The sequence below is a fragment of the Hypanus sabinus genome, chromosome 12 (genome assembly GCF_030144855.1).
Source record: "Hypanus sabinus isolate sHypSab1 chromosome 12, sHypSab1.hap1, whole genome shotgun sequence".
Taxonomy (NCBI): domain Eukaryota; kingdom Metazoa; phylum Chordata; class Chondrichthyes; order Myliobatiformes; family Dasyatidae; genus Hypanus; species Hypanus sabinus.
This window is the reverse complement of record NC_082717.1, coordinates 2914908-2939810: the sequence shown is the minus strand read 5'-3', so window position 1 is coordinate 2939810 and position 24903 is coordinate 2914908. Positions and strand designations below refer to the sequence as shown.

Sequence of the window (24903 nt, the reverse complement as noted above, 5' to 3'; positions counted from 1 at the left end):
CTTAATGTGGTTTAAAGTCAGGTCATGTTCTTTCTTGATCCCAAGGAACTTCTCTTTCTTGGCTTTTAGGGTTTCAATTAATATCCCCAGTCCATCCTGAAAAAATATTAGCTTGAAGAATTTAGTTCAGCGATATATGGTTAGTGTAGTAATGCTTTACAGCACCGGGATTCACTTTCTGCTGTTGTCAGTAAGGAGTTTGTACATTCTCCCCGTAATTGCCTTGGTTTCTACTGGGTCCTTCGGTTTTGCCCCACATTCCAGAGGTACACAGGTTTGGGTTAGAGTCTGGTGTCCCTAACTTCCTCTACATTGGTGAAACCTGTCGGAAATTGGGGGAACCGCTTCACTGAGCGCATCCACACCATCCACTACAAGCAGTGGCCAAACACTTCAATCCCGATTCCCATTCTGACATGTTTACTCTTTTCCATAGATGGTGCCTGAGCTGCTGAGTTGCTCCAGTACTTTGCTAGTGAGTACTTCAGGTTAGTGAGTTGTGGACACACTACGTTGGCACCAGAAGTGTGGTAACCCTTGCAGGCAGCCCCCAGCACATCTTCAGACTGTGTGGGTCGTTGGTGCAATCGATGCATCTCACTGTGGCTTATACAATTTCATTAGGCATAGACAGAGCAGATGTTAAGATTCCTTTTCCAAAAGTGTCAAATATCGTACTAGAGGATGTAGGATTGTGGTGAGAGAGCAGAAAGGTTGGGGGAGATGCGAGGTGTGAGTGCTGGCTGCCAGGACCGTGCTTCCAGGTGGATTGGGGTGAACGCCAGGGCCATATCGCTTCAGCGCGGTTTTGAACTGAACTAAACTGATTACTACTGGAGTCCTGTTTTGATGTTTTATATTCTATGTGCTGTTCGCTTGCTTTTGGCCGTTTGAACAAGTTGTTCTTTGTTTACATGTTGGTGTTTGATGTTTTCTTTCCGTTTCCATGGTGCTTTGAGTTGAACTTTGTACACATACTTTGATAACAAATGTACTTGAAACCTTTGGTGGCGTTATAGTGCAGTGTTATTTAAAAGACAATTAGACAGACCTATGCCATGTGCCGGCAGATGGGGCTAGTTAGATTGGCATTCGATATCATCCCTGGAGTTGATACAGAAGGTCAAAGCTCACAGACTGTTGAGTTTGGAAGTTGAGGTCTGATGGCAGCCTATCCTGGGGTTGGATGCCTGACACTGCTTGTGAGTAGCTGGGTGGGTGGGCAGAATGGAAAAGAGCTTTATTTTTGATTTTGTTTTCAAATTGATGTTGTTATTGAAATATTCTATTGAACATCGTAGGCATGCTATGCTGGAATATGAGGCAAGTCTTGTGGGCTTCCCTCAGCGTACCCTGCAGACTCACTGACAGAGACGGGGATGTGGGCTTCCCTCAGCGTACCCTGCAGACTCACTGACAGAGACGGGGATGTGGGCTTCCCTCAGCGTACGCTGCAGACTCACTGACAGAGACGGGGATGGTTAAACTATACAGGGCAAGCCTTGTGGGCTTCCCTCAGCGTACGCTGCAGACTCACTGACAGAGACGGGGATGGTTAAACTATACGGGACAAGCCTTGTGGGCTTCCCTCAGCGTACGCTGCAGACTCACTGACAGAGACGGGGATGTGGGCTTCCCTCAGCGTACGCTGCAGACTCACTGACAGAGACGGGGATGTGGGCTTCCCTCAGCGTACCCTGCAGACTCACTGACAGAGACGGGGATGGTTAAACTATACGGGACAAGCCTTGTGGGCTTCCCTCAGCGTACGCTGCAGACTCACTGACAGAGACGGGGATGTGGGCTTCCCTCAGCGTACGCTGCAGACTCACTGACAGAGACGGGGATGTGGGCTTCCCTCAGCGTACCCTGCAGACTCACTGACAGAGACGGGGATGTGGGCTTCCCTCAGCGTACCCTGCAGACTCACTGACAGAGACGGGGATGGTTAAACTATACGGGGCAAGCCTTGTGGGCTTCCCTCAGTGTACGCTGCAGACTCACTGACAGAGACGGGGATGGTTAAACTATACGGGACAAGCCTTGTGGGCTTCCCTCAGCGTACGCTGCAGACTCACTGACAGAGACGGGAATGTGGGCTTCCCTCAGCGTACGCTGCAGACTCACTGACAGAGACGGGGATGGTTAAACTATATGGGGCAAGCCTTGTGGGCTTCCCTCAGCGTACGCTGCAGACTCACTGACAGAGACGGGAATGTGGGCTTCCCTCAGCGTACGCTGCAGACTCACTGACAGAGACGGGGATGGTTAAACTATATGGGACAAGCCTTGTGGGCTTCCCTCAGCGTACGCTGCAGACTCACTGACAGAGACGGGGATGGTTAAACTATATGGGACAAGTCTTGTGGGCTTCCCTCAGCATACGCTGCAGACTCACTGACAGAGACGGGGATGGTTAAACTATACGGGACAAGTCTTGTGGGCTTCCCTCAGCATACGCTGCAGACTCACTGACAGAGACGGGGATGGTTAAACTATACGGGACAAGTCTTGTGGGCTTCCCTCAGCGTACGCTGCAGACTCACTGACAGAGACGGGGATGGTTAAACTATACGGGACAAGTCTTGTGGGCTTCCCTCAGCATACGCTGCAGACTCACTGACAGAGACGGGGATGGTTAAACTATACGGGACAAGTCTTGTGGGCTTCCCTCAGCATACGCTGCAGACTCACTGACAGAGACGGGGATGGTTAAACTATATGCCCTCGGAGCACTCAAGGAAAACCCACCTAGATGTGCCAACTCCACACAGGCAGGGCTGGAGGTCAGGATCGAACCAGGATCTTTGGAATAGTGCAGCTGCTATGCCACACTCCGTCCCCATCACTGCAGCTACCTACAACAGTTGATTGGTCTGGTCCATGGGTTGAGATTCTAAAGTGGAGAAAGACTGATTTTGATGGATTTAGAAAGGATCTGGCAAGTGTGGATTGGGACAGGCTGTTTTCTGGCAAAGGTGTACTTGGTAAGTGGGAGACCTTTACAAGTGCCATTTTTAGCGTTCAAAGCTTGCATGCGCCCATCAGAATAAACGACAAGGGTAACAGGTTTAGAGAACTTTGAATTTTGAGAGATCTTGAGGCTCTGGTTAAGAAGGAGAAGGAGGTGCAGAGCAGATATAGGTAAGTAAGAACAAATGAGCTGCTTATGGAGAATCAAAAATGCAAAAGACATTTAAGAGAAATTTGGAAAAGTTTATGGATAGGAGGGTTATGGAGGGCTATGGTCCATGTGCAAGCAGATGTGAATGGCCAGATTAATAGTTCAGCATGGACTAGATGGGCCAAAAGGCCTGTTTCTTACTATAGTGGTCTATGACTCTATGTTGGGGTGTGCGTAACTAGATGGGCCAAAGGGCATGTTTCTTACTGTAGTTGTGACTCTATGTTGGGGTGTGTGTGATTTCAGAACGTATAAACGTTTTCAAAAGAACAGTGTTACCACCATCCAAGACGAGCATTTCACCAAATATTGACTAACTCCGGCTCTGAACTTTGATAATTGGGAGATTGTTTATTTTTGTCACATGTACTGAAATAGAATTAAAAACTTGACCTTCATGCTTTTCAAACAGACCAAATCATTTTGCAGTGTTACTGAGATACATTGAACACAACAGCACAGGACAGAATCAGAATCAGGTCTATTATCACCGGCATGTGATGTGAAATTTGTTAACTTAGCAGCAGCAGTTCAATGCAATACATAATCTAGCAGAGAGAAAAATAATAATAATAAATAAACAAGTCAATCAATTACATATATTGAATAGATTTTTTAAATATGCAAAAACAGAAATACTGTACTGTAATTTTAAAAAAGTGAGGAAGTGTCCAAAGATTCAATGTTCATTTAGGAATCGGATGGCAGAAGGGAGAAGCTGTTCCTGAATCACTGAGTGTGTGCCTTCAGGATTCTGTCCCTCCTACCTGATGGTAACAGTGGGAAAAGGGCATGCCCTGGGTGCTGGAGGTCCTTAATAATGGATGCTGCCTTTCTGAGACACCGCTCCCTGAAGATGTCCTGGGTACTTTGTAGGCTAGTACCCAAGATGGAGCTGACTAGATTTACGATCCTCGGCAGCTTCTTTCTGTCCTGTGCCATAGTCTCTCCGTACTAGACAGTGATGCAGCCTGTCAGAATGCTCTCCACGGTACAACTATAGAAGTTTTGAGTGTATGACCCATTAACCTACTCTCAGGTTAATCTAACCCTTCCTGGCAACACAGCTCTCCATGTTTCTATCATCCATGTGCCTATCTAAGAATTTCTTAAATGTTCCTAATGTACCTACCTCTACCACCACTGTTGGCAGTGTGCTCCATGCACTTAACACTCTTATAAGACCATGACAGCATAAGATAGAGGAGCAGAAGTAGGCTATTCGGCCCATCAAGTCTGTCTGATATTCATTCATGGGCTGATCCAATTTTTCCAGTCATCCCCACTCCCCTGCCTTCTCCCCATACCCTTTGATGCCCTGGGTAATCAATAACCTATCTATCTCTGCCTTAAATACACCCAATGTCTTGGCCTCCACAGCCGCTGGTGGCAATAAATTCCACAGCTTTACTACCCTATGACGAAAGTTATTTCACTGCATCTCTGTTCTAAATGGACGCCCTTCAATCCTGAAGTCCTGCCTTCTTGTCCTAGACTTCTCTATCATGGAAAATAACTTTGCCATGTCTAATCTGTTCAGGCATTTTAAATATTCGTAATGTTTCTATGAGATCCCCCCTCATTTTCCTGAACTCGGGAATGACCAAACATTCCTCACATAGTAACCCTTTCATTCCTGGAATGATTCTCATGAATCTTCTCTGAATCCACTCCAATATCAGTATATCCTTTCTGAAATAAGGAGCCCCAAACAGCACACAATACTCCAAGTGTGGTTTCACGAGTGTCTTATAGAGACTCAACATCTCATCTCTGCTCTTATATTCTATACCTCTAGAAATGAATTACAACATTGCATTCGCCTTCTTCACCACCGACTCAACTCTGCACAAGGACTCCCAAGTCCCTCTGCATATCTGCATTTTAAATACTCTCCCCATCTAAATAATAGTCTACCCATTTATTTCTTCCACCAAAGTGCATGACCATACACCTACCAACATTGTATTCCGTTTGCCACTTCTTTGCCCATTCCCCTAAACTATCCAAGTTTCTCTGTAGGCTTCCTGTTTTTCTCAACACTACCCACTCCTTCATCTAGCTTTGTATCATTGGCAAATTTAGCCACAAATCCATTAATCCCATGGTCCAAATCATTGACTTACATCATAAAAAATAGCAGTCCCATCACAGACGCCCCCTGTGGAACTCCACTGGTAACCGGCAGCCAGCCAGAATAGGATCCCTTTATCCCCACTCTCTTCCTTCTGCCAATCAGCCAATGCTCCACCCATACTAGTAACCTCCCTGTAATTCCATGGGATCTTATCTTGCTAAACAGCCTCATATAACCATATAACAATCACTGCACGGAAACAGGCCTCCCAGTCCATGCCGAACTCTTAATCTCACCTAGTCCCACCTACCCGCACTCAGCCCATAACCCTCCACTCCTTTCCCGTCCATATACCTATCCAATTTTAGCTTAAATGACACAACTGAACTGGCCTCTACTACTTCTACAGGAAGCTCATTCCACACAGCTATCACTCTCTGAGTAAAGAAATACCCCCTCGTGTTTCCCTTAAACTTCTGCCCCCTAACTCTCAAATCATGTCCTCTCGTTTGAATATCCCCTACTCTCAATGGAAACAGCCTATTCACGTCAACTCTATCTATCCCTCTCAAAATTTTATATACCTCGATCAAATCCCCCCTCAACTTTCTACACTCCAATGAATAGAGACCTAACTTGTTCAACCTTTCTCTGTAACTTAAGTGCTGAAACCCAGGTAACATCCTAGTAAATCGTCTCTGCACTCTCTCTAATTTATTGATATCTTTCCTATAATTCGGTGACCAGAACTGTACACAATATTCCAAATTTGGCCTTACCAATGCCTTGTACAATTTTAACATTACATCCCAACTTCTGTACTCAATGCTCTGATTTATAAAGGCCAGCGTTCCAAAAGCCTTCTTCACCACCCTATCTACATGAGACTCCACTTTCAGGGAACTATGCACTGTTATTCCTAGATCTCTCTGTTCCACTGCATTCCTCAATGCCCTACCATTTACCCTGTATGTTCTATTTGGATTATTCCTGCCAAAATGTAGAACCTCACACTTCTCAGCATTAAACTCCATCTGCCAACGTTCAGCACATTCTTCTAACCGGCATAGATCTCCCTGCAAGCTTTGAAAACCCACCTCATTATCCACAACACCTCCTACCTTAGTATCGTCGGCATACTTACTAATCCAATTTACCACCCCATCATCCAGATCATTTATGTATATTACAAACAACATTGGGCCCAAAACAGATCCCTGAGGCACCCTGCTTGTCACCAGCCTCCATCCCGATAAACAATTATCCACCACTACTCTCTGGCATCTCCCATCTAGCCACTGTTGAATCCATTTTATTACTCCAGCATTAATACCTAACGACTGAACCTTCTTAACTAACCTTCCATGTGGAACTTTGTCAAAGGCCTTGCTGAAGTCCATATAGACTACACCCACTGCCTTACCCTCGTCAACATTCCTCGTAACTTCTTCAAAAAATTCAATAAGGTTTGTCAAACATGACCTTCCATGCACAAATTCATGCTGGCTACTCCTAATCAGATCCCGTCTATCCAGATAATTATTAATACTATCTCTAAGAATACTTTCCATTCATTTACCCACCACTGATGTCAAACTGACAGGTCTATAATTGCTAGGCTTACTTCTAGAACCCTTTTTAAATAATGGAACCACATGAGCAATACGCCAATCCTCTGGCAGAATCCCCGTTTCTAATGACATCTGAAAGATCTCCGTCAGAGCTCCTGCTATCTCTACACAAACTTCCCTCAAGGTCCTGGGGAATATCCTGTCAGGATCCGGAGATTTATCCACTTTTAAATTTCTTAAAAGCGCCAGTACCTCCACCTCTTTAATTGTCATAGGTTCCATAACTTCCTTACTTGTTTCCCACACCTTAGACAATTCAATATCCTTCTCCTTAGTGAATACCGAAGAGAAGAAATCATTCAAAATCTCTCCCATCTCCCTCGGCTCCACACATAGCTGACCATCGGTGCGGCACCTTGTCAAAGGCCTTCTGAAAATCCAAGTACACCACGTCTACTGCATCTTCTTTATCTACCCTGTGTGTAATTTCCTCAAAAAAACTGCAGTTGGTTAGTCAGGCAGGATTTTCCTTTCAGGAAATCATGCTGGCTTTGGCCTATCCTGTCATGTGCCTCCAGGTATTCCGCAATCTCATCCCTAACAATCAATTCCAACAACTTCCCAACCACTGATGTCAGGCTAACAGGTCAAAATTTTCCTTTCTGCTGCCTCCCGCTCTTCTTAAATAGCGGAGTAACATTTTCAATTTTCCAGTCATCCAGTACAATGCCAGAATCTATTGATTCTTGAAAGATCATTGTTAATGCCTCCGCAATTTCTCCAGCTACTTTGTTGAGAACCTGAGGGTGCATTCCACCAGGTCCAAGAGATTTATCCACCCTCAGACCATTAAGCTTCCTGAGCACCTTCGCAGTCATAATTTTCACTGCACATACTTCACTTCCCTGAAATGCTTGAGTGTGCGGTATACTGCAGATGTCTTTCACCGTGAAGACTGATGCAAAATACATATTCAGTTCCTCTGCCATCTCTGCGTCTCACATTACAATATCAGTGTCATTTTCTATTGGTCCTACATCTACCCTCAACTCTCTTTTATCCTTTACATACTTAAAAAAGCATTTAGTATATTCTTTGAAATTGGTCGCCAGCTTCCTTTCATAATTCATCTTTTCCTTCCTAATGACCTTCTTAGTTTCCTTCTGCAAGTTTTTAAAAGCTCCCCAATCCTCCATCTCACCATTAGCTTTGGCTTCTTGTATGCCCTCTCCTTTGCTTTTACTTTGTCTCTGATTTCACTTGTCAGCCACGGTAGTGTTCTTCCATTCGAAAATTTTTTCTTATTTGGAATACATTTGTCTTGCACTTCCCTCATTTTTCACAGAAACTCCAGCCATTGCTGCTCTGCTGTCCTTCTCGCCAGTGTCCCTTTCCAGTCAACTTTATCCAGTTTCCCTCTCATGCCATTGTAATTTCCTTTATTCCACTGGAATACCAACACACTGGAATTTAGTTCCTTATTTTCAAATTAAAAGTGAACTTGATCTTACTGTGATCACTGCTCCCTAAGGGTTCCTTAACCTCAAGCTCTCTTATCACTTCCGGATCATTGCACAACACCCAATCCAGCACAGCTGATCCCCTAGTGGGCTCAACAATTAAAACACCATCCCTCAGATATTCTACAAATTCTCTTTCCTGAGGTCCAGTACTGGCCTGGTTTTCCAAATCCACTCATGTTAAAATCCCCAACAATTATCATGACATTGACCTTCTGACATGCCTTTTCTATCTCTTGCTGTAGTTTGTAATCCACATCCCGGCTGCTGTTTGGAGGCCTGTATACATCTGCCATTAGGGTCCTTTTACCCTTACCATTTCTGAACTCAACCCATAGAGACTCTATACCTTCCGATCCTTTGTTATCCCTTTCCAATGATCTGATATTATTTCTTATTCACAGGGCCATAGCACCCCTTCTGCCTACTAACCTGTCTTCCCGATACACCGTATATCCTTGGATGTTCAGCTCCCAATGGCAGCCATCCTTTAGCCAAGCTTCAGAGATGGCCACAACGTCATATTTACCAATCTGTAGCTGAATGTCAAGATTGTCAATTTTATTTCTTGTGCATTCAAATATAACACTCTCAGTCCAGTATTTGTTGCTTTCTGTTTGAACTGCACCACACATCTATTGCCCTGTAACTCATGCCACTGGCTGTGATTTTGCCTCATCTCCTGCCTGTCCTTCCTATAATCTCTGTTGCACGCTATCTTTGATTTATTTCTGTTTTTCCCTTCCTCAGCCCTATCACTCTGGTTCCCACCCCCCTAACAAATTAGTTTAAACCCTCCCTAACAGCTCTATTAAATCTGCCTGCTAGGATATTGGACCCCTTTGGGTTCAGGTGTAACCCGTCCTTTTTGTACAGGTCGTATCTCCCCCAGAAGAGTCCCAATGATCCAGGAACCTGAAGCCCCGCCCCCTACACCAGTCTCTCAGCCACACATTAATACGCCTGATCATGCTATTCTTGCACTCGTTAGTACGTGGCACAGGCAGCAATCCTGAGATTACTACCCTGGAGGTCCTGCTTTTCAGCTTCCTACCCAATTCCCTGAATTCTCTCTTCAGGATCTCCTCCCTTTTTCTACCTATGTCATTGGTACCAACATGTACCAAGACTTCTGGCTGGTCACCCTCTCCCTTCAGAATACTCTGCACCTGATCCGAGACATCCCATACCCTGGTACCTGGGAGGCAACACACCATGTGGGTATCTCTATCAGGATGACAGAACCTCCTGTCTGTTCACCTCACTATGGAACCCCCTATGACTACAGTTTTCCTCATCTTCCTCTTTCCCTTCTGCACCATGGAACCAGGCTCAGGGCCAGAGCCCCGATCACCGTGGTCGTCCTCTGTCAGGTCATCCCCCTCAACAGCATCGAAAACAAGATAACGATTACTGAGGGGATGGCCACAGGAGTGCTCTCTACTCTCTGAGCTCTTTCCTTCCCTTCCCTTCCCTGACAGTCACCCACTTATCTGACTCCTGCAGCCTCAGGGTGACTAACTCCCAATAGCTCCTATCTATCTCCTGCTCACTCTCCCTAATAAGCTGCAGGTCATCGAGCCGCAGCTCCAGATCTCTAACACGATCTCTCAGGAGCTGCAACTCAGTGCACCTGGGGCAGATGTGACCATTTGGGAGATTGGGAGATTCCCAGGATTCCCACATCTGACACCCAAAGTACTAAGCCTACAAACGTACTCTTTATTCCTCTAAAAAAGTCCACTCACCCACTTACCTCGCCGAAGCCCAAATGAGCCAAAGCCCCACCACTCTGACTCAAATCCCTCCGTCGATGACCGCTCCGCTAGGAAGTGTGTTCCATTTGTGCCTGAACCTTCCTTACTTTCTAATTTGCATGACCTGATGAGATGAAGTGGGGTTTACTGGAATGGTGAAGGGAGGGGGGATTTACTGGAATGGTGAAGGGAGGGGGGATTACTGGAATGGTGAAGGGGGGGGATTACTGGAATTGTGAAGGGGGGGGATTACTGGAATGGTGAAGGGAGGGGGGATTACTGGAATGGTGAAGGGGGGGATTACTGGAATGGTGAAGGGGGGGGATTTACTGGAATGGTGAAGGGAGGGGGGATTACTGGAATGGTGAAGGGAGGGGGGATTACTGGAATGGTGAAGGGAGGGGGGATTACTGGAATGGTGAAGGGGGGGATAACTGGAATGGTGAAGGGAGGGGGGATTACTGGAATGGTGAAGGGAGGGGGGATTACTGGAATGGTGAAGGGAGGGGGGATTACTGGAATGGTGAAGGGAGGGGGGATTACTGGAATGGTGAAGGGGGGGATAACTGGAATGGTGAAGGGAGGGGGGATTACTGGAATGGTGAAGGGAGGGGGGATTACTGGAATGGTGAAGGGAGGGGGGATTACTGGAATGGTGAAGGGGGGGATAACTGGAATGGTGAAGGGAGGGGGGATTACTGGAATGGTGAAGGGAGGGGGGATTACTGGAATGGTGAAGGGGGAGATAACTGGAATGGTGAAGGGAGGGGGGATTACTGGAATGGTGAAGGGAGGGGGGATTACTGGAATGGTGAAGGGAGGGGGGATAACTGGAATGGTGAAGGGAGGGGGGATTACTGGAATGGTGAAGGGGGGGATAACTGGAATGGTGAAGGGAGGGGGGATTACTGGAATGGTGAAGGGAGGGGGGATTACTGGAATGGTGAAGGGGGGGATAACTGGAATGGTGAAGGGAGGGGGGATTACTGGAATGGTGAAGGGAGGGGGGATTACTGGAATGGTGAAGGGAGGGGGGGTTTACTGGAATGGTGAAGGGAGGGGGGATTACTGGAAAGGTGAAGGGAGGGGGGATTACTGGAATGGTGAAGGGAGGGGGGATTACTGGAATGGTGAAGGGGGGGATTACTGGAATGGTGAAGGGAGGGGGGATTACTGGAATGGTGAAGGGAGGGGGGATTACTGGTATGGTGAAGGGAGGGGGGATTACTGGAATGGTGAAGGGGGGGGATTACTGGAATGGTGAAGGGAGGGGGGATTACTGGAATGGTGAAGGGAGGGGGGATTACTGGAATGGTGAAGGGAGGGGGGATTACTGGAATGGTGAAGGGGGGGATAACTGGAATGGTGAAGGGAGGGGGGATTACTGGAATGGTGAAGGGGGGGATAACTGGAATGGTGAAGGGAGGGGGGATTACTGGAATGGTGAAGGGAGGGGGGATTACTGGAATGGTGAAGGGGGGGATAACTGGAATGGTGAAGGGAGGGGGGATTACTGGAATGGTGAAGGGAGGGGGGATTACTGGAATGGTGAAGGGAGGGGGGGTTTACTGGAATGGTGAAGGGAGGGGGGATTACTGGAAAGGTGAAGGGAGGGGGGATTACTGGAATGGTGAAGGGAGGGGGGATTACTGGAATGGTGAAGGGGGGGGATTACTGGAATGGTGAAGGGAGGGGGGATTACTGGAATGGTGAAGGGAGGGGGGATTACTGGAATGGTGAAGGGAGGGCGGATTACTGGAATGGTGAAGGGAGGGGGGATTACTGGAATGGTGAAGGGAGGGGGGTTTACTGGAATGGTGAAGGGAGGGGGGATTTACTGGAATGGTGAAGGGAGGGGGGATTACTGGAATGGTGGAGGGGGGATTACTGGAATGGTGAAGGGAGGGGGGATTACTGGAATGGTGAAGGGAGGGGGGATTACTGGAATGGTGAAGGGAGGGCGATTACTGGAATGGTGAAGGGAGGGGGGATTTACTGGAATGGTGAAGGGAGGGGGGATTACTGGAATGGTGAAGGGAGGGGGGATTACTGGAATGGTGAAGGGAGGGGGGATTACTGGAATGGTGGAGGGGGGATTACTGGAATGGTGAAGGGAGGGGGGATTACTGGAATGGTGAAGGGAGGGGGGATTACTGGAATGGTGGAGGGGGGATTACTGGAATGGTGAAGGGAGGGGGGATTACTGGAATGGTGAAGGGAGGGGGGATTACTGGAATGGTGAAGGGAGGGCGATTACTGGAATGGTGAAGGGAGGGGGGATTTACTGGAATGGTGAAGGGAGGGGGGATTACTGGAATGGTGAAGGGAGGGGGGATTACTGGAATGGTGAAGGGAGGGGGGATTACTGGAATGGTGGAGGGGGGATTACTGGAATGGTGAAGGGAGGGGGATTACTGGAATGGTGAAGGGAGGGGGGATTACTGGAATGGTGAAGGGAGGGGGGATTACTGGAATGGTGGAGGGGGGATTACTGGAATGGTGAAGGGAGGGGGGATTACTGGAATGGTGAAGGGAGGGCGATTACTGGAATGGTGAAGGGAGGGGGGTTTACTGGAATGGTGAAGGGAGGGGGGATTACTGGAATGGTGAAGGGAGGGGGGATTACTGGAATGGTGAAGGGAGGGGGATTACTGGAATGGTGAAGGGAGGGGGGGTTTACTGGAATGGTGAAGGGGGGATTACTGGAATGGTGAAGGGAGGGGGGGATTACTGGTATGGTGAAGGGAGGGGGGATTACTGGAATGGTGAAGGGAGGGGGGATTACTGGAATGGTGAAGGGAGGGGGGATTACTGGAATGGTGAAGGGAGGGGGGATTACTGGAATGGTGAAGGGGGGATTACTGGAATGGTGAAGGGAGGGGCAATTACTGGAATGGTGAAGGGAGGGGGGGTTTACTGGAATGGTGAAGGGAGGGGGGATAACTGGAATGGTGAAGGGAGGGGGGGTTTACTGGAATGGTGAAGGGAGGGCGATTACTGAAATGGTGAAGGGAGGGGGGATTACTGGAATGGTGAAGGGAGGGGGGATTACTGGTATGGTGAAGGGAGGGGGGATTACTGGAATGGTGAAGGGAGGGGGGATTACTGGAATGGTGAAGGGGGGGGCGATTACTGGAAGTCCAAGAAATCTATGTTCATGCCACTATAGACAATAGGTGCAGAAGTAGACCATTCGGCCCTTTGAGCCTGCACCGCCATTTTGAGATCATGGCTGATCATTTACTATCAATACCCGGTTCCTGCCTTGTCCCCATATCCCTTGATTCCCCTATCCATAAGATACCAATCTAGCTCCTTCTTGAAAGCATCCAGAGAATTGGCCTCCACTGCCTTCCGAGGCCGTGCATTCCAGACCCCCACAACTCTCCGGGAGAAGAAGTTTTTCCTTAACTCTGTCCTAAATGACCTACCCCTTATTCTCAAACCATGCCCTCTGGTACTGGACTCTCCCAGCACCTGGAACATATTTTCTGCCTCTATCTTGTCCAATCCCTTAATAATCTTATATGTTGCAATCAGATCCCCTCTCAATCTCCTTAATTCCAGCGTGTACAAGCCCAGTCTCTCTAACCTCTCTGCATAAGTCAGTCCGGACATCCCAGGAATTAACCTTGTGAATCTATGCTGCACTTCCTCTGCAGCCAGGATGTCCTTCCTTAACCCTGGAGACCAAAACTGTACACAATACTCCAGGTGTGGTCTCACCAGGGCCCTGTACAAATGCAAAAGCATTTCCTTGCTCTTGTACTCAATTCCCCTTGTAACAAAGGCCAACATTCCATTAGCCTCCTTCACTGCCTGCTGCACTTGCTCATTCACCTTCAGTGACTGATGAACAAGGACTCCTAGATCTCTTTGTATTTCTCCTTTACCTAACTCAACACCGCTCAGATAATAATCTGCCTTCCTGTTCTTACTCCCAAAGTGGATAACCTCACACTTATTACATTAAACATCAGCTGCCAAGTATCTGCCCACTCACCCAGCCTATCCAAGTCACCCTGAATTCTCCTAACATCCTCATCACATGTCACACTGCCACCCAGCTTAGTATCATCAGCAAACTTGCTGATGTTATTCTCAATGCCTTCATCTAAATCATTTATGTAAATCGTAAGCAGCTGTGGTCCCAATACCGAGCCCTGTGGCACCCCACTAGTCACCACCTGCCATTCCGAGAAACACCCATTCACCGTTACCCTTTGCTTTCTATCTGCCAACCAGTTTTCTATCCATGTCAATATCTTCCCCCCAATGCCATGAGCTCTGATTTTACCCACCAACCTCCTATGTGGGACCTTATCAAATGCCTTCTGAAAATCAAGGTACACTACATCCACTGGATCTCCCTTGTCTAACTTCCTGGTTACATCCTCGAAAAACTCCAACAGATTAGTCAAGCATGATTTGCCCTTGGTAAATCCATGCTGGCTTGGCCCAATCCTATCACTGCTATCTAGATATGCCACTATTTCATCTTTAATAATGGACTCTAGCATCTTCCCCACTACTAATGTTAGGCTGACAGGACGATAGTTCTCTGTTTTCTCCCTCCCTCCTTTCTTAAAAAGTCAGATAACATTAGCCATTCTCCAATCCTCAGGAACTGATCCTGAATCTAAGGAACATTGGAAAATGATTACCAATGCATCTGCAATTTCCAGAGCCACCTCCTTTAGTACCCTAGAATGCAGACCATCTGGACCTGGGGATTTGTCAGCCTTCAGTCCCATTAGTCTACTCATCACCGTTTCCTTCCTAATGTCAATCCATTTCATTTCCTCTGTTACCCTATGACCTTGGCCCATCCATACAACTGGGAGATTGCTTGTGTCTTCCCTAGTGAAGACAGAACTAAAGTACTTAATAAAGTCTTCAGCCATTTCTCTGTTTCCCATAACAATTTCACCCAATTCATTCTTCAAGGGCCCAACATTGTTCTTCTTTCTCTTCACGTACCTAAAAAAAGCTTTTGCTATCCTCCTTTATATTCCTGGCTAGCTTGCGTTCGTACCTCATTTTTTCTCCCTGTATTGCCTTTTTAGTTAAGTTCTGTTGTTCCTTAAAAATTTCCTAATCATCGGTCCTCCCACTCACCTTAGCTCTGTCATACATCCTTTTTTTTAATGCTATGCAATCTCTGACTTCCTTTGTCAACCACTGTGGCCCCTTTTCCCCTTTGAACTCTTCCTTCTCTGGGGGATGAACTGATTTTGCACCTTGTGCATTATTCCCAAGAATACCTGCCATTGCTGTTCCACTGTCTTTTCTGCTAGGATATCCGTCCAGTTAACTTTGGCCAGCTCCTCCCTCATGGCTCCATAGTCTCCTTTGTTTAACTGCAACACTGACACCTCCTATCTGTCCTTATCCTTCTCAAATTGCAGATAAAAACATCATATTATGGTCAGTACCTCCTAATGGCTCCTTTACTTCAAGATCACTTACCAAATCCTGTTCATTACACAAGACTAAATCCAGAATAGCCTTGTCCCTGGTCGGCTCTCATACAAGCTGTTCCAAGAATGCATCCCGTAGGCACTCTACAAACTCCCTATCCTGGGGTCCAGCACCAACCTGATTCTGCCAGTTCACCTGCATGTTCACCATGTTCACCAGCATCTGCAGATTTTCTCTTGTTTGTGAAAGGCACAATGAGATAGATTGAGAGATTGTAAACACAAGAGATTCTGCAGATGCTGGAAATCCAGAGAAATACACACAAAGTGCTGGAGAAACTCAGCAGGTCAGACAGCATCCACGGAGAGGAATAAAGAGTTGATATCCTCGGCTGAGACCCTTAATTGGGATTGGGAGATTAGGAGTTTATTGTACAAGAGGTGAATTTAAGAGTCTTATAATGGTGGGGAGGGGCATGAATAGAGGCTGTCCTTAAGCCTAGTGATATGTTCTTTGGGCTTTTGTATCTTCTAGCCAATGGAAGAGGTACAGGAGGTTCAGGATCTGTTATTCAAGTTCAACTTCAGGTTAGTCATTGAATTGTACACATGTACATCATGAAATGAAATAATATTCCTCTGGATCAAGGTGCACAACACAGCACATATACCACACACACAACTAAGTAATTTAACGACAAATAAATTAACAAGGTGCATTTACGACACAAGTTAAAATGCAAACGGTATAATGCTACTGACACTTTGTTCGTGATGAGACGTGGGTTGTGGCAGGGAGCTCAGTTGTCTCACGGTTTGGGGGTAGAAGCTGTTTCCTATCTAAACAGTACTTGTCATAATGCTACAGTACCTCCCGCCTGATGGTAGGGGGAAGAGAGAGATTGTTGGACAGATATGAGGGAATACGAACAGTGCTAAGGGCCCTGTGTATGCAGCTCTCCTGATCTAATGAGTGGAAGAGAGATCCCAATGATCCTCTCGGCAGTCCTTGCAGTCAGATGCTTTGCAATCCCTGTCTGAGAGAGTGCTGGTGCTCCTGTAAGAACGGGGGATGGGGGTGCCTAACTCGCCTTGGTTTCCTAAGGAAGTGGAGACTTCCCTACACTGAATCGAGCACAGATAACTACACTTACCGCAATGCTGAACTGACACTACAACCTACAGACACTCTCAACGGCTCTTTACAACTCATGTTCTCAGTAATTTTTCCTTCTTATTTGCACAATCTGCCTTCTTTTGCACATGATTGTTTGTTAATCTGTGCTTATGCATAACTTTTCATAAATTCTATTGTATTTCATTATCTTCCTGCAAAATACCTGCAAGAAAATGAATTTCAAGATAGTTTATGGTGACATATATGCACTTTGATAGTAAATTTTACTTTTGACATTGACTTTGAGAGGGACAACCACCACCAACAGAGGCTGGGGAGAAAGAAAGGGAGGGATACCAAGGGACTTTGACCCTTCTCCTACAGACTGGGAACTGGGCCAATGAGCCAGTCACGTGCCCAGCACTGGCTCAAAGCTGGAAGGTTTTCAACAGGAGGTTACTGAGGGAAATTCAGAAAAGAATTTATTATGGGCTGCCAGACCAAGTAGTGGAGATGACGACAGTTACAATGTCTAGACGACATTAAGACAAGTCCATTGTTAAGAACATTCTACGGGACTATGGTAGTGTGGTGGCTATTACAACTTTGGTGTTCTAGATTTCAGAGTTCTATTCCAATGTCGTCTGTAAGGAGTTTGTACATGGAATGTGTGGGTTTCCTCCGGGTGCTCCAGTTTCCTCCTACGGTCTGAAGACTTATCAGTTAGTTGGTTAATTGGTCATTGTAAATTGTCCAGTGTCAGGTGGATTTCTGGTGGTGTTGAAGCCCCAGGGGTCTATTCCAAGCTATATCTCTAACTAAGATAAAATGTACCCAAACATAGGCAAGAGGGACTGGAATAGATGAGCATCATGGACAGCATGGACTAGGTGGGCAGAATGGCCTGTTTCTGTGCTGGATGACTCTGACTCAGACAGAAGCAGTTATTTATCTCTAAGGGGAAGGCACCATCTTTGTCAAAAGAACAAATGAAGATGGCAAATGAGAACGGGACAGCAGACAGCACACAGAGTAATAATAATGTGCAGAAAAGGAGTCCTGGGGTCCTAGAGTCAGGGCATAGTAGTGAAGCGGTTAGCCTAGCATTATTACAATGCCAGCGGCCCGGGGTCAATTCCACCATGTAAGGAGTTTGTACGTTGTGACCATGTGACTGTGTGGGTTTTCTCCGGGTGCACCTCTCTCCTCCCACATTCCAAGTTCAAAGTATATTTATTATTAAATTATATAAACCTGTATGTCACCATGTACTACCCTGAGATTCATTTTCTTCCTGGCATTCACAGTAGAACAAAGAAATACAGCAGAATCAATGAAAAACTACACACAAGACAGACATGTAAACATTGTGCAAAAGAAAACAATCTGTGCACATACAAAATAATAAATAAATATTGAGTTGGTTCAGGAACCACCTGAGTGAGGGGTAATAATGGTTCCTGTGCCTGATGGTGTGAGTCCTGAGCCTCCTGTACCTCCTTCCTGATGGCAGCAGCAAGAGGAGAGCATGGCCTGGGTGGTGGGGGTCCCTGATGATGGATGCTGCTGTCTTGCGGCAGAACTTCTTGCAGGTGTGCTCCAAGAGTTAGGTTAGTCGGTCACGTGGGTGTAATTTGACAGCATGGGGCTTGTTGGGTCAAAAGAGCCTGTTACCATGTTGTATTTCTAAAGAAAATATATAAAAATCCATGGGAACAAGCCCGATTGGTCCATGCTGACCAAAATCTTCCATCCAATTTAGAAGGTGGAGGGACAGAAGGAAGAAATAGAAGGAAATCGATGAAACTACAAGAGCAGGGGGAGAGTGTTGGGATGTTGATTGTTGAAAGAGATACAGGGCTGGAGAAGTGGGAATCTGATAGGAGAGGACAGAGGGAAATGGGAATGGGGAATGAAGGGGAGGCATTATCAGAAGTTTGAGAAATCAGTGTTCATGCCATCGGGTTGGAGGCTGACCAGACAGAATACAAGGGGGTTGCTCCTCCAACCTCATCATGACAGTGGAGCGCCATGTAGGAATGGGAATGGGAAGAGGAATTAAAAAGGGTGGCCATTGGGAGATCCCACTTTTTCTGGCAGATGGAGCATAGGTGCTTGGCGAAGCAGTCTATCTGGCCTGCTGAGTTTCTCTGGCATTTTGTGCGTGTTGGAAGAACATGGACATTCTATGGGCAGAGGGCATTAGTTTAGTTACTGATTTGATTAATTTAATTGGTTCAATACAACATTGTGGGCCGAAGGGCTTGTTCCTGAGCTGTACTGTCTTATGTTCTAACTTGCCTCTGCACTCTTCCCAGCTCTATGGCATCTTTCCTATTTATCACAGTGTGACCAAAATGAAGACAATATTCCAAACAGGGCTTCATTTGAACTTCAGTTTTTGTTCTACTGCTGCTCCATAATGTCTCAACTTCTTACAGCGTGCTTTGGCAGACAAAGACCAACCTGCATCACTCTGTGTGCTCTACCTGTTTCACCACCCCATCTAGGAACCATGTACCTCCACATCTCTTTTCAGATATGACGGGAATAAAGTGCTTGTTGAGCACTGAATGTTCAGGCGTCACGTGCGCCTGCAGAGTTTGGGCCCGAAAAAGACTGCTGATGCTGGGAATTCAACCAGGAACCAGAAAGTGCTGAGAACCGCAGTTCTGATGGGTCCTGAACCCGATTCATTATTATTTTCCCTAATCAGATGTGTTATCACCAGAGGCGATAACTTTAGAGCAGACTTGAAGGGCCAAATGGTTTAATTCTGCTCTGATATCTTATAACTTCACTCAACTACACTCACACCAACACCGAACTGTTCCCACAACCTATGGGCTCACTCTCAAGGACTCTTCACCTCATGTTCTTGATACCTATTGCTTATTCATTTTCCTTTTTAAAATTTGCATATTGCATGTGTTTTATCACTGATCTGATTTTTATTTACTGCAAATGCCCGCAAGAAAATGGATCTCAGGGCTGCATCTGGTGACATACATGGACTTTGATAATAAGTTTACTTTGAACTTTGGATGCTGTCTGACCTGACACCTGTTTCCAACATGAAGCAGGTAACACAGCACACTAGCAAACTGGCCAGGGTGACATGATTTCAGCACTGGCGACTGGGGTTTAATTCCAACCTCCATCTGCAAGGAATCTGTACATTCTCCCTGTTACCAGTTGGTTTCGTCCCGGTGTCCCGGTTTCCTCCCACATTCTGAAGATGTACTGGTTAGCATTTTCTTTAAAGACGCACAGCACGGTAACAGGCCCTTCCAGTCCAATAAACCTGTGGCACGCAATTGCACACATGACCAATTAACCAGCACATCTTTGGAGTTTGGTAGGAATCCGGAACACCTGGAGGAAACTCATGCTGTCACAGGGAGAACAACGGACAACAAACAGTAGGCCATTCGGCCCTTCTAGCCAGCACCGCCATTCACTGTGATCATGGCTGATCATACACAATCAGTACCCCGTTCCTGCCCTCTCCCCAAATCCCTTGACCCGCTATCTATGAGCTCTATCTAACTCTCTCTTGAATGCATCCAGAGACTTGGCCTCCACTGCCTTCTGGGGCAGAGCATTCCACATATCCACCACTCTCTGAGTGAAAACGTTTTTCCACATCTCTGTTCTAAATGGCCTACCCCTTATTCTTAAACTGTAGCCTCTAGTTCTGGACTCACCCATCAGCGGGAACATGCTTCCTGCCTCCAGTGTGTCCAATCCCTTAATAATCTTATATGTTTCAATCAGATCCCCTCTCATCCTTCTAAATTCCAGTGTATACAAACCCAGTCGCTCCATTCTTTCAACATATGACAGTCCCGCCATTCTGGGAATTAACCTTGTGAACCTACGCTGCACTCCCTCAATAGCAAGAATGTCCTTCCTCAAATTTGGAGACCAAAACTGCACACAATACTCCAGGTGGGGTCTCACCAGGGCCCTGTACAGCTGCAGAAGGACCTCTTTACTCCTATACTCAATTCCTCTCGTTATAAAGGCCAGCATGCCATTAGCTTTCTTCACTGCCTGCTGTACCTGCATGCTTACTTTCATTGACTGATGTACAAGAACACCTAGATCTCCTTGTACTTCCCCTTTTCCTAACTTGACTCCATTTAGATAGTAATCTGCCTTCCTGTTCTTGCCACCAAAGTGGGTAACCTCACATTTATCCACATTAAACTGCATCTGCCATACATTTGCCCACTCACCTACCCTGTCTAAGTCACCCTGCATTCTCATAACATCCTCCTAACATTTCACACTGCCACCCAGCTTTGTGTCATCAGCAAATTTGCTAATGTTACTTTTAATCCCTTCATCTAAATCATTAATGTATATTATAAACAGCTGCGGTCCCAGCACCGAACCTTGCGGTACCCCACTGGTCACAGCCTGCCATTCCGAAAGGGACCCGTTAATCACTACTCTTTGTTTACTGTCAGCTAGCCAATTTTCAATCCCTGTCAGTACTCTGCCCCCAATACCATGTGCCCTAATTTTGCCCACTAATCTCCTATGTGGGACTTTATCAAAAGCTTTCTGGAAGTCCAGGTACACTACATCCACTGGCTCTCCCTTGTCCATTTTCATGGTTACATCCTCAAAAAACTCCAGAAGATTAGTCAAGCATGATTTTCCCTTCATAAATCCATGCTGACTCGGACCGATCCTTCTACTGCTATCCTAATGTGTCGTAATTTCCTCTTTTATAATTGACTCCATACAAATTCCTTAAAGGACAAGAACCACTGCAATAACAGTATGCTAACCACATCGCTAACCTGGCACCTATTATTTATGGCTTATTATTATTAGTTGTGGGCTATGTTAGCGCTGGGAGCGTGACGACACCTGTGGGGTGACCTCACCACAATCCTCGGACTGTGCTGGTTGTTGATGCAAACAATACATTTCACTGTGCAGCTCGATGTTTCAAAGTACATGTGACAAATAAAGCAAACCTCTTTCTTTCTAAGATGGGCTTGGTTGGTGGCTGTAGTGTCAGGGACAAGGCTGAAACCACTCATGTCCAGCACAAACCTGATCAAGAAGAAAGAGAGTGTGGTGGAGAATTCTTCAAATCATGCATGTTTTCCCAGGGTTACATAAGGCACAGGGCAGCGCCCTGCGGCAGGCAGTTCAGATTCAACCTTATAAGACTCTAGTTACACCACGTCTGCAGCCAACAAATGATGCCAAACTAAATGAAACTGAGCTGATCTAAACTGATCAGCCCCAGACTGTTTCAATAACTGTTTTTCACTTGTTTTTTGAAGCTTGCGTTATTTGTTCTTTTTCTTGCACATTGGGTGTTTGATGTTTTCTTTGAACAGGTTCCATGACGTTTCTTTGTTCCAGACAGCCTCGAAACAAGATGAATCTCAGGGCTGAATACTACATATTATGTGAAGAACAAAAGGATGACAGGAGTGAAGGTAGACCTGATTAGAGATAAAGGTGGGAAGATGTGCCTGGAGGCTGTGGAAGTGAGTGAGGTCCTCAATGAATACTTCTCTTCAATATTCACCAATGTGAGGGAACTTGATGACAGTGAGGACAATATGAGTGAGGTTGATGTTCTGGGGCATGTTGATATTAAGGGAGTGGAGGTGTTGGAGATGTTAAAATACATTAGGATGGATAAGTCTCCAGGGCCTGACGGAATATTCCCCAGGCTGCTCCACGAGGCGAGGGAAGAGATTGCTGAGCCTCTGGCTAGGATCTTTATATCTTCGTTGTCCATGGGAATGGTACCGGAGGATTGGAGGGAGGCAAATGTTGTCCCTTTGTTCAAAGAAGGTAGCAGGGATAGTCCGGGTAATTATAGACCAGTGAGCCTTACATCTGTGGTGGGAAAGTTGTTGTAAAAGATTCTTAGAGATAGGATCTATGGGCATTGAGAGAATCATGGTCTGATCAGGGACAGTCAGCATGGTTTTGTGAAGGGCAGATTGTGTCTAACAAGCCTGATAGAGTTCTTTGAGGAGGTGACCAGCCATATAGATGAGGGTAGTGCTGTGGATGTGATCTACATGGATATTAGTAAGGCATTTGACAAGGTTCCACATGGTAGGCTTATTCAGAAAGTCAGAAGGCATGGGATCTAGGAAGTTTGGCCAGGTGGATTCAGAATTGGCTTGCCTGCAGAAGGCAGAGGGTCGTGGTGGAGGGAGTACATTCAGATTGGAGGGTTGTAACTAGTGGTGTCCCACAAGGATTGGTTCTGGGACCTCTACTTTTTGTGATTTTTATTAACGACCTGGATGTGGGGGTAGAAGGGTGGGTTGGCAAGTTTGCAGATGACACAAAGGTTGGTGGTGTTGTAGATAGTTTAGAGGATTGTTGAAGATTGCAGAGAGACATTGATAGGATGCCGAAGTGGGCTGAGAAGTGGCAGATGGAGTTCAACCCGGAGAAGTGTGAGGTGGTACACTTTGGAAGGACAAACTCCAAGGCAGAATACAAAGTAAATGGCAGGATACTTGGTAGATTGGAAGAGCAGAGGGATCTGGGGGTACATGTCCACAGATCCCTGAAAGTTGCCTCACAGGTAGAAAGGGTAGTTAAGAAAGCTTATGGGGTGTTAGCTTTCATAGGTCGGGGGACAGAGTTTAAGAGTCACGATGTAATGATGCAGACAGATAGACAAACATACCTTATTGATCCCAAGAGAAACAGGGTTTCATTACAGTCACACCAACCAAGAATAGTGTAGAAATATAGCAATATAAAACCATAAATAATAATAGTAAATTATGCTAAGTGAAAATTAGTCCAGAGTTTAAGAGATGTGATGCATTGATGCAGCTCTATAAAACTCTAGTTAGGCCACACTTGGAGTACTGTGTCCAGTTCTGGTCGCCTCAGTATAGGAAGGATGTGGAAGCATTGGAAAGGGTACAGAGGAGATTTGCCAGGATGCTGCCTGGTTTAGAGAGTATGGATTATGATCAGAGATTAAGGGAGCTAAGGCTTTACTCTTTGGAGAGGAGGAGGATGAGAGGAGACATGATAGAGGTGTACAATATATTAAGAGGAATAGACAGAGTGGACAGCCAGCGCCTCTTCCCCAGGGCACCACTGCTCAGCACAAGAGGATAAGGTAAGGGGAGGGAAGTTCAGGGGGGATATTAGAGGAAGGTTTTTCACTCAGAGAGTGGTTGGTGCATGGAATGCACTGCCTGAGTCAGTGGTGGAGGAAGGTACTCTAGTGAAGTTTAAGAGACTACTAGACAGGTATATGGAGGAATTTAAGGTGGGGGGTTATATGGGAGGCAAGGTTTGAGGATCGGCACAACATTGTGGGCCGAAGGGCCTGTAATGTGCTGTACTATTCTATGTTCTATGTACATATACTTTAATAAGAAAAGTATTATGAATCTTTATATCTGGGGTATATCATACAGTTCTGGTTGCCCACACTATAGAAAAGATGACGAGGCTTTGGAGAGGGTGTAGAAGAGGTTCACCAGGATGCTGCCTGGATTAGAGGGCATGTGCTATAACGAGAGGTTGAAGAAACGAGTTGTTTTCTTTGGAGCGGCGGAGGCTAAGGAGCGATCTGAGAGAGGTTTATAAGAGTAGAAAGGCATTGTCTTTTTTCCATGGTTGAAACGTCTAACATCAGAGGCCTTGCATTTAAGGTGAGAGCAGGTAATTTCAAGATGTGAGGGGTAGTGTTTTTTACAGAGAGTGGTGGGTGCCTGTGATGTGCTGCCTGGGGTGGTGGCAGAGCCAGATAGATCGGGATGTTCAGATAGGCACATGATTGTGGGGAAAATGAAAGGATATGACATTGTGTAGGCAGAAGGGATTAGTTTAGTTGGCCGTATGATTGCGAATGTAATTGGTTTGGCATGACATTGTGGGCTGAAGGGCCTGTTCCTGTGCTGTACTGTTCTATGTTCAAAGGTTCACATATTCCCAGGCACCCTGCCACTTCTGTGGCCCATTGGTGTTCATGTGTTTTAGAAATGGCTTATTATTGTCACATAAGCACCAAGATCCAGTAAAAAGCTTGTCTTGTAAACTGCTCACACACGTCATTACACAGCGAGGTAGTACAAGGAAAAACAATACCAGAATGCAGAATGAAGTGCAACAGCTACAGACAGTGCAATAAAGTGCAAGATTACAACAGATCAGAAGGTCAAGAGTCCATATATCCTTCTATAGAACCATTCCATTGTCCTAACAGTGAGGTAGAAGCTGACCTTGAGCCTGC

The 24903-nt window shown here is 46.2% G+C and overlaps 1 protein-coding gene across 1 annotated transcript in view; it reads right to left on the bottom strand.

Moving 5' to 3' along the window:
* Positions 1–24903, bottom strand: part of LOC132402564 (zinc-binding protein A33-like) — a 59562-nt gene that overhangs the window by 32614 nt on the left and 2045 nt on the right. Inside the window, exon 2 of the mRNA XM_059985438.1 lies at positions 1–96. Coding sequence (XP_059841421.1) covers positions 1–96 — 96 coding nt within the window. The remainder of the gene's footprint in view (positions 97–24903) is intronic.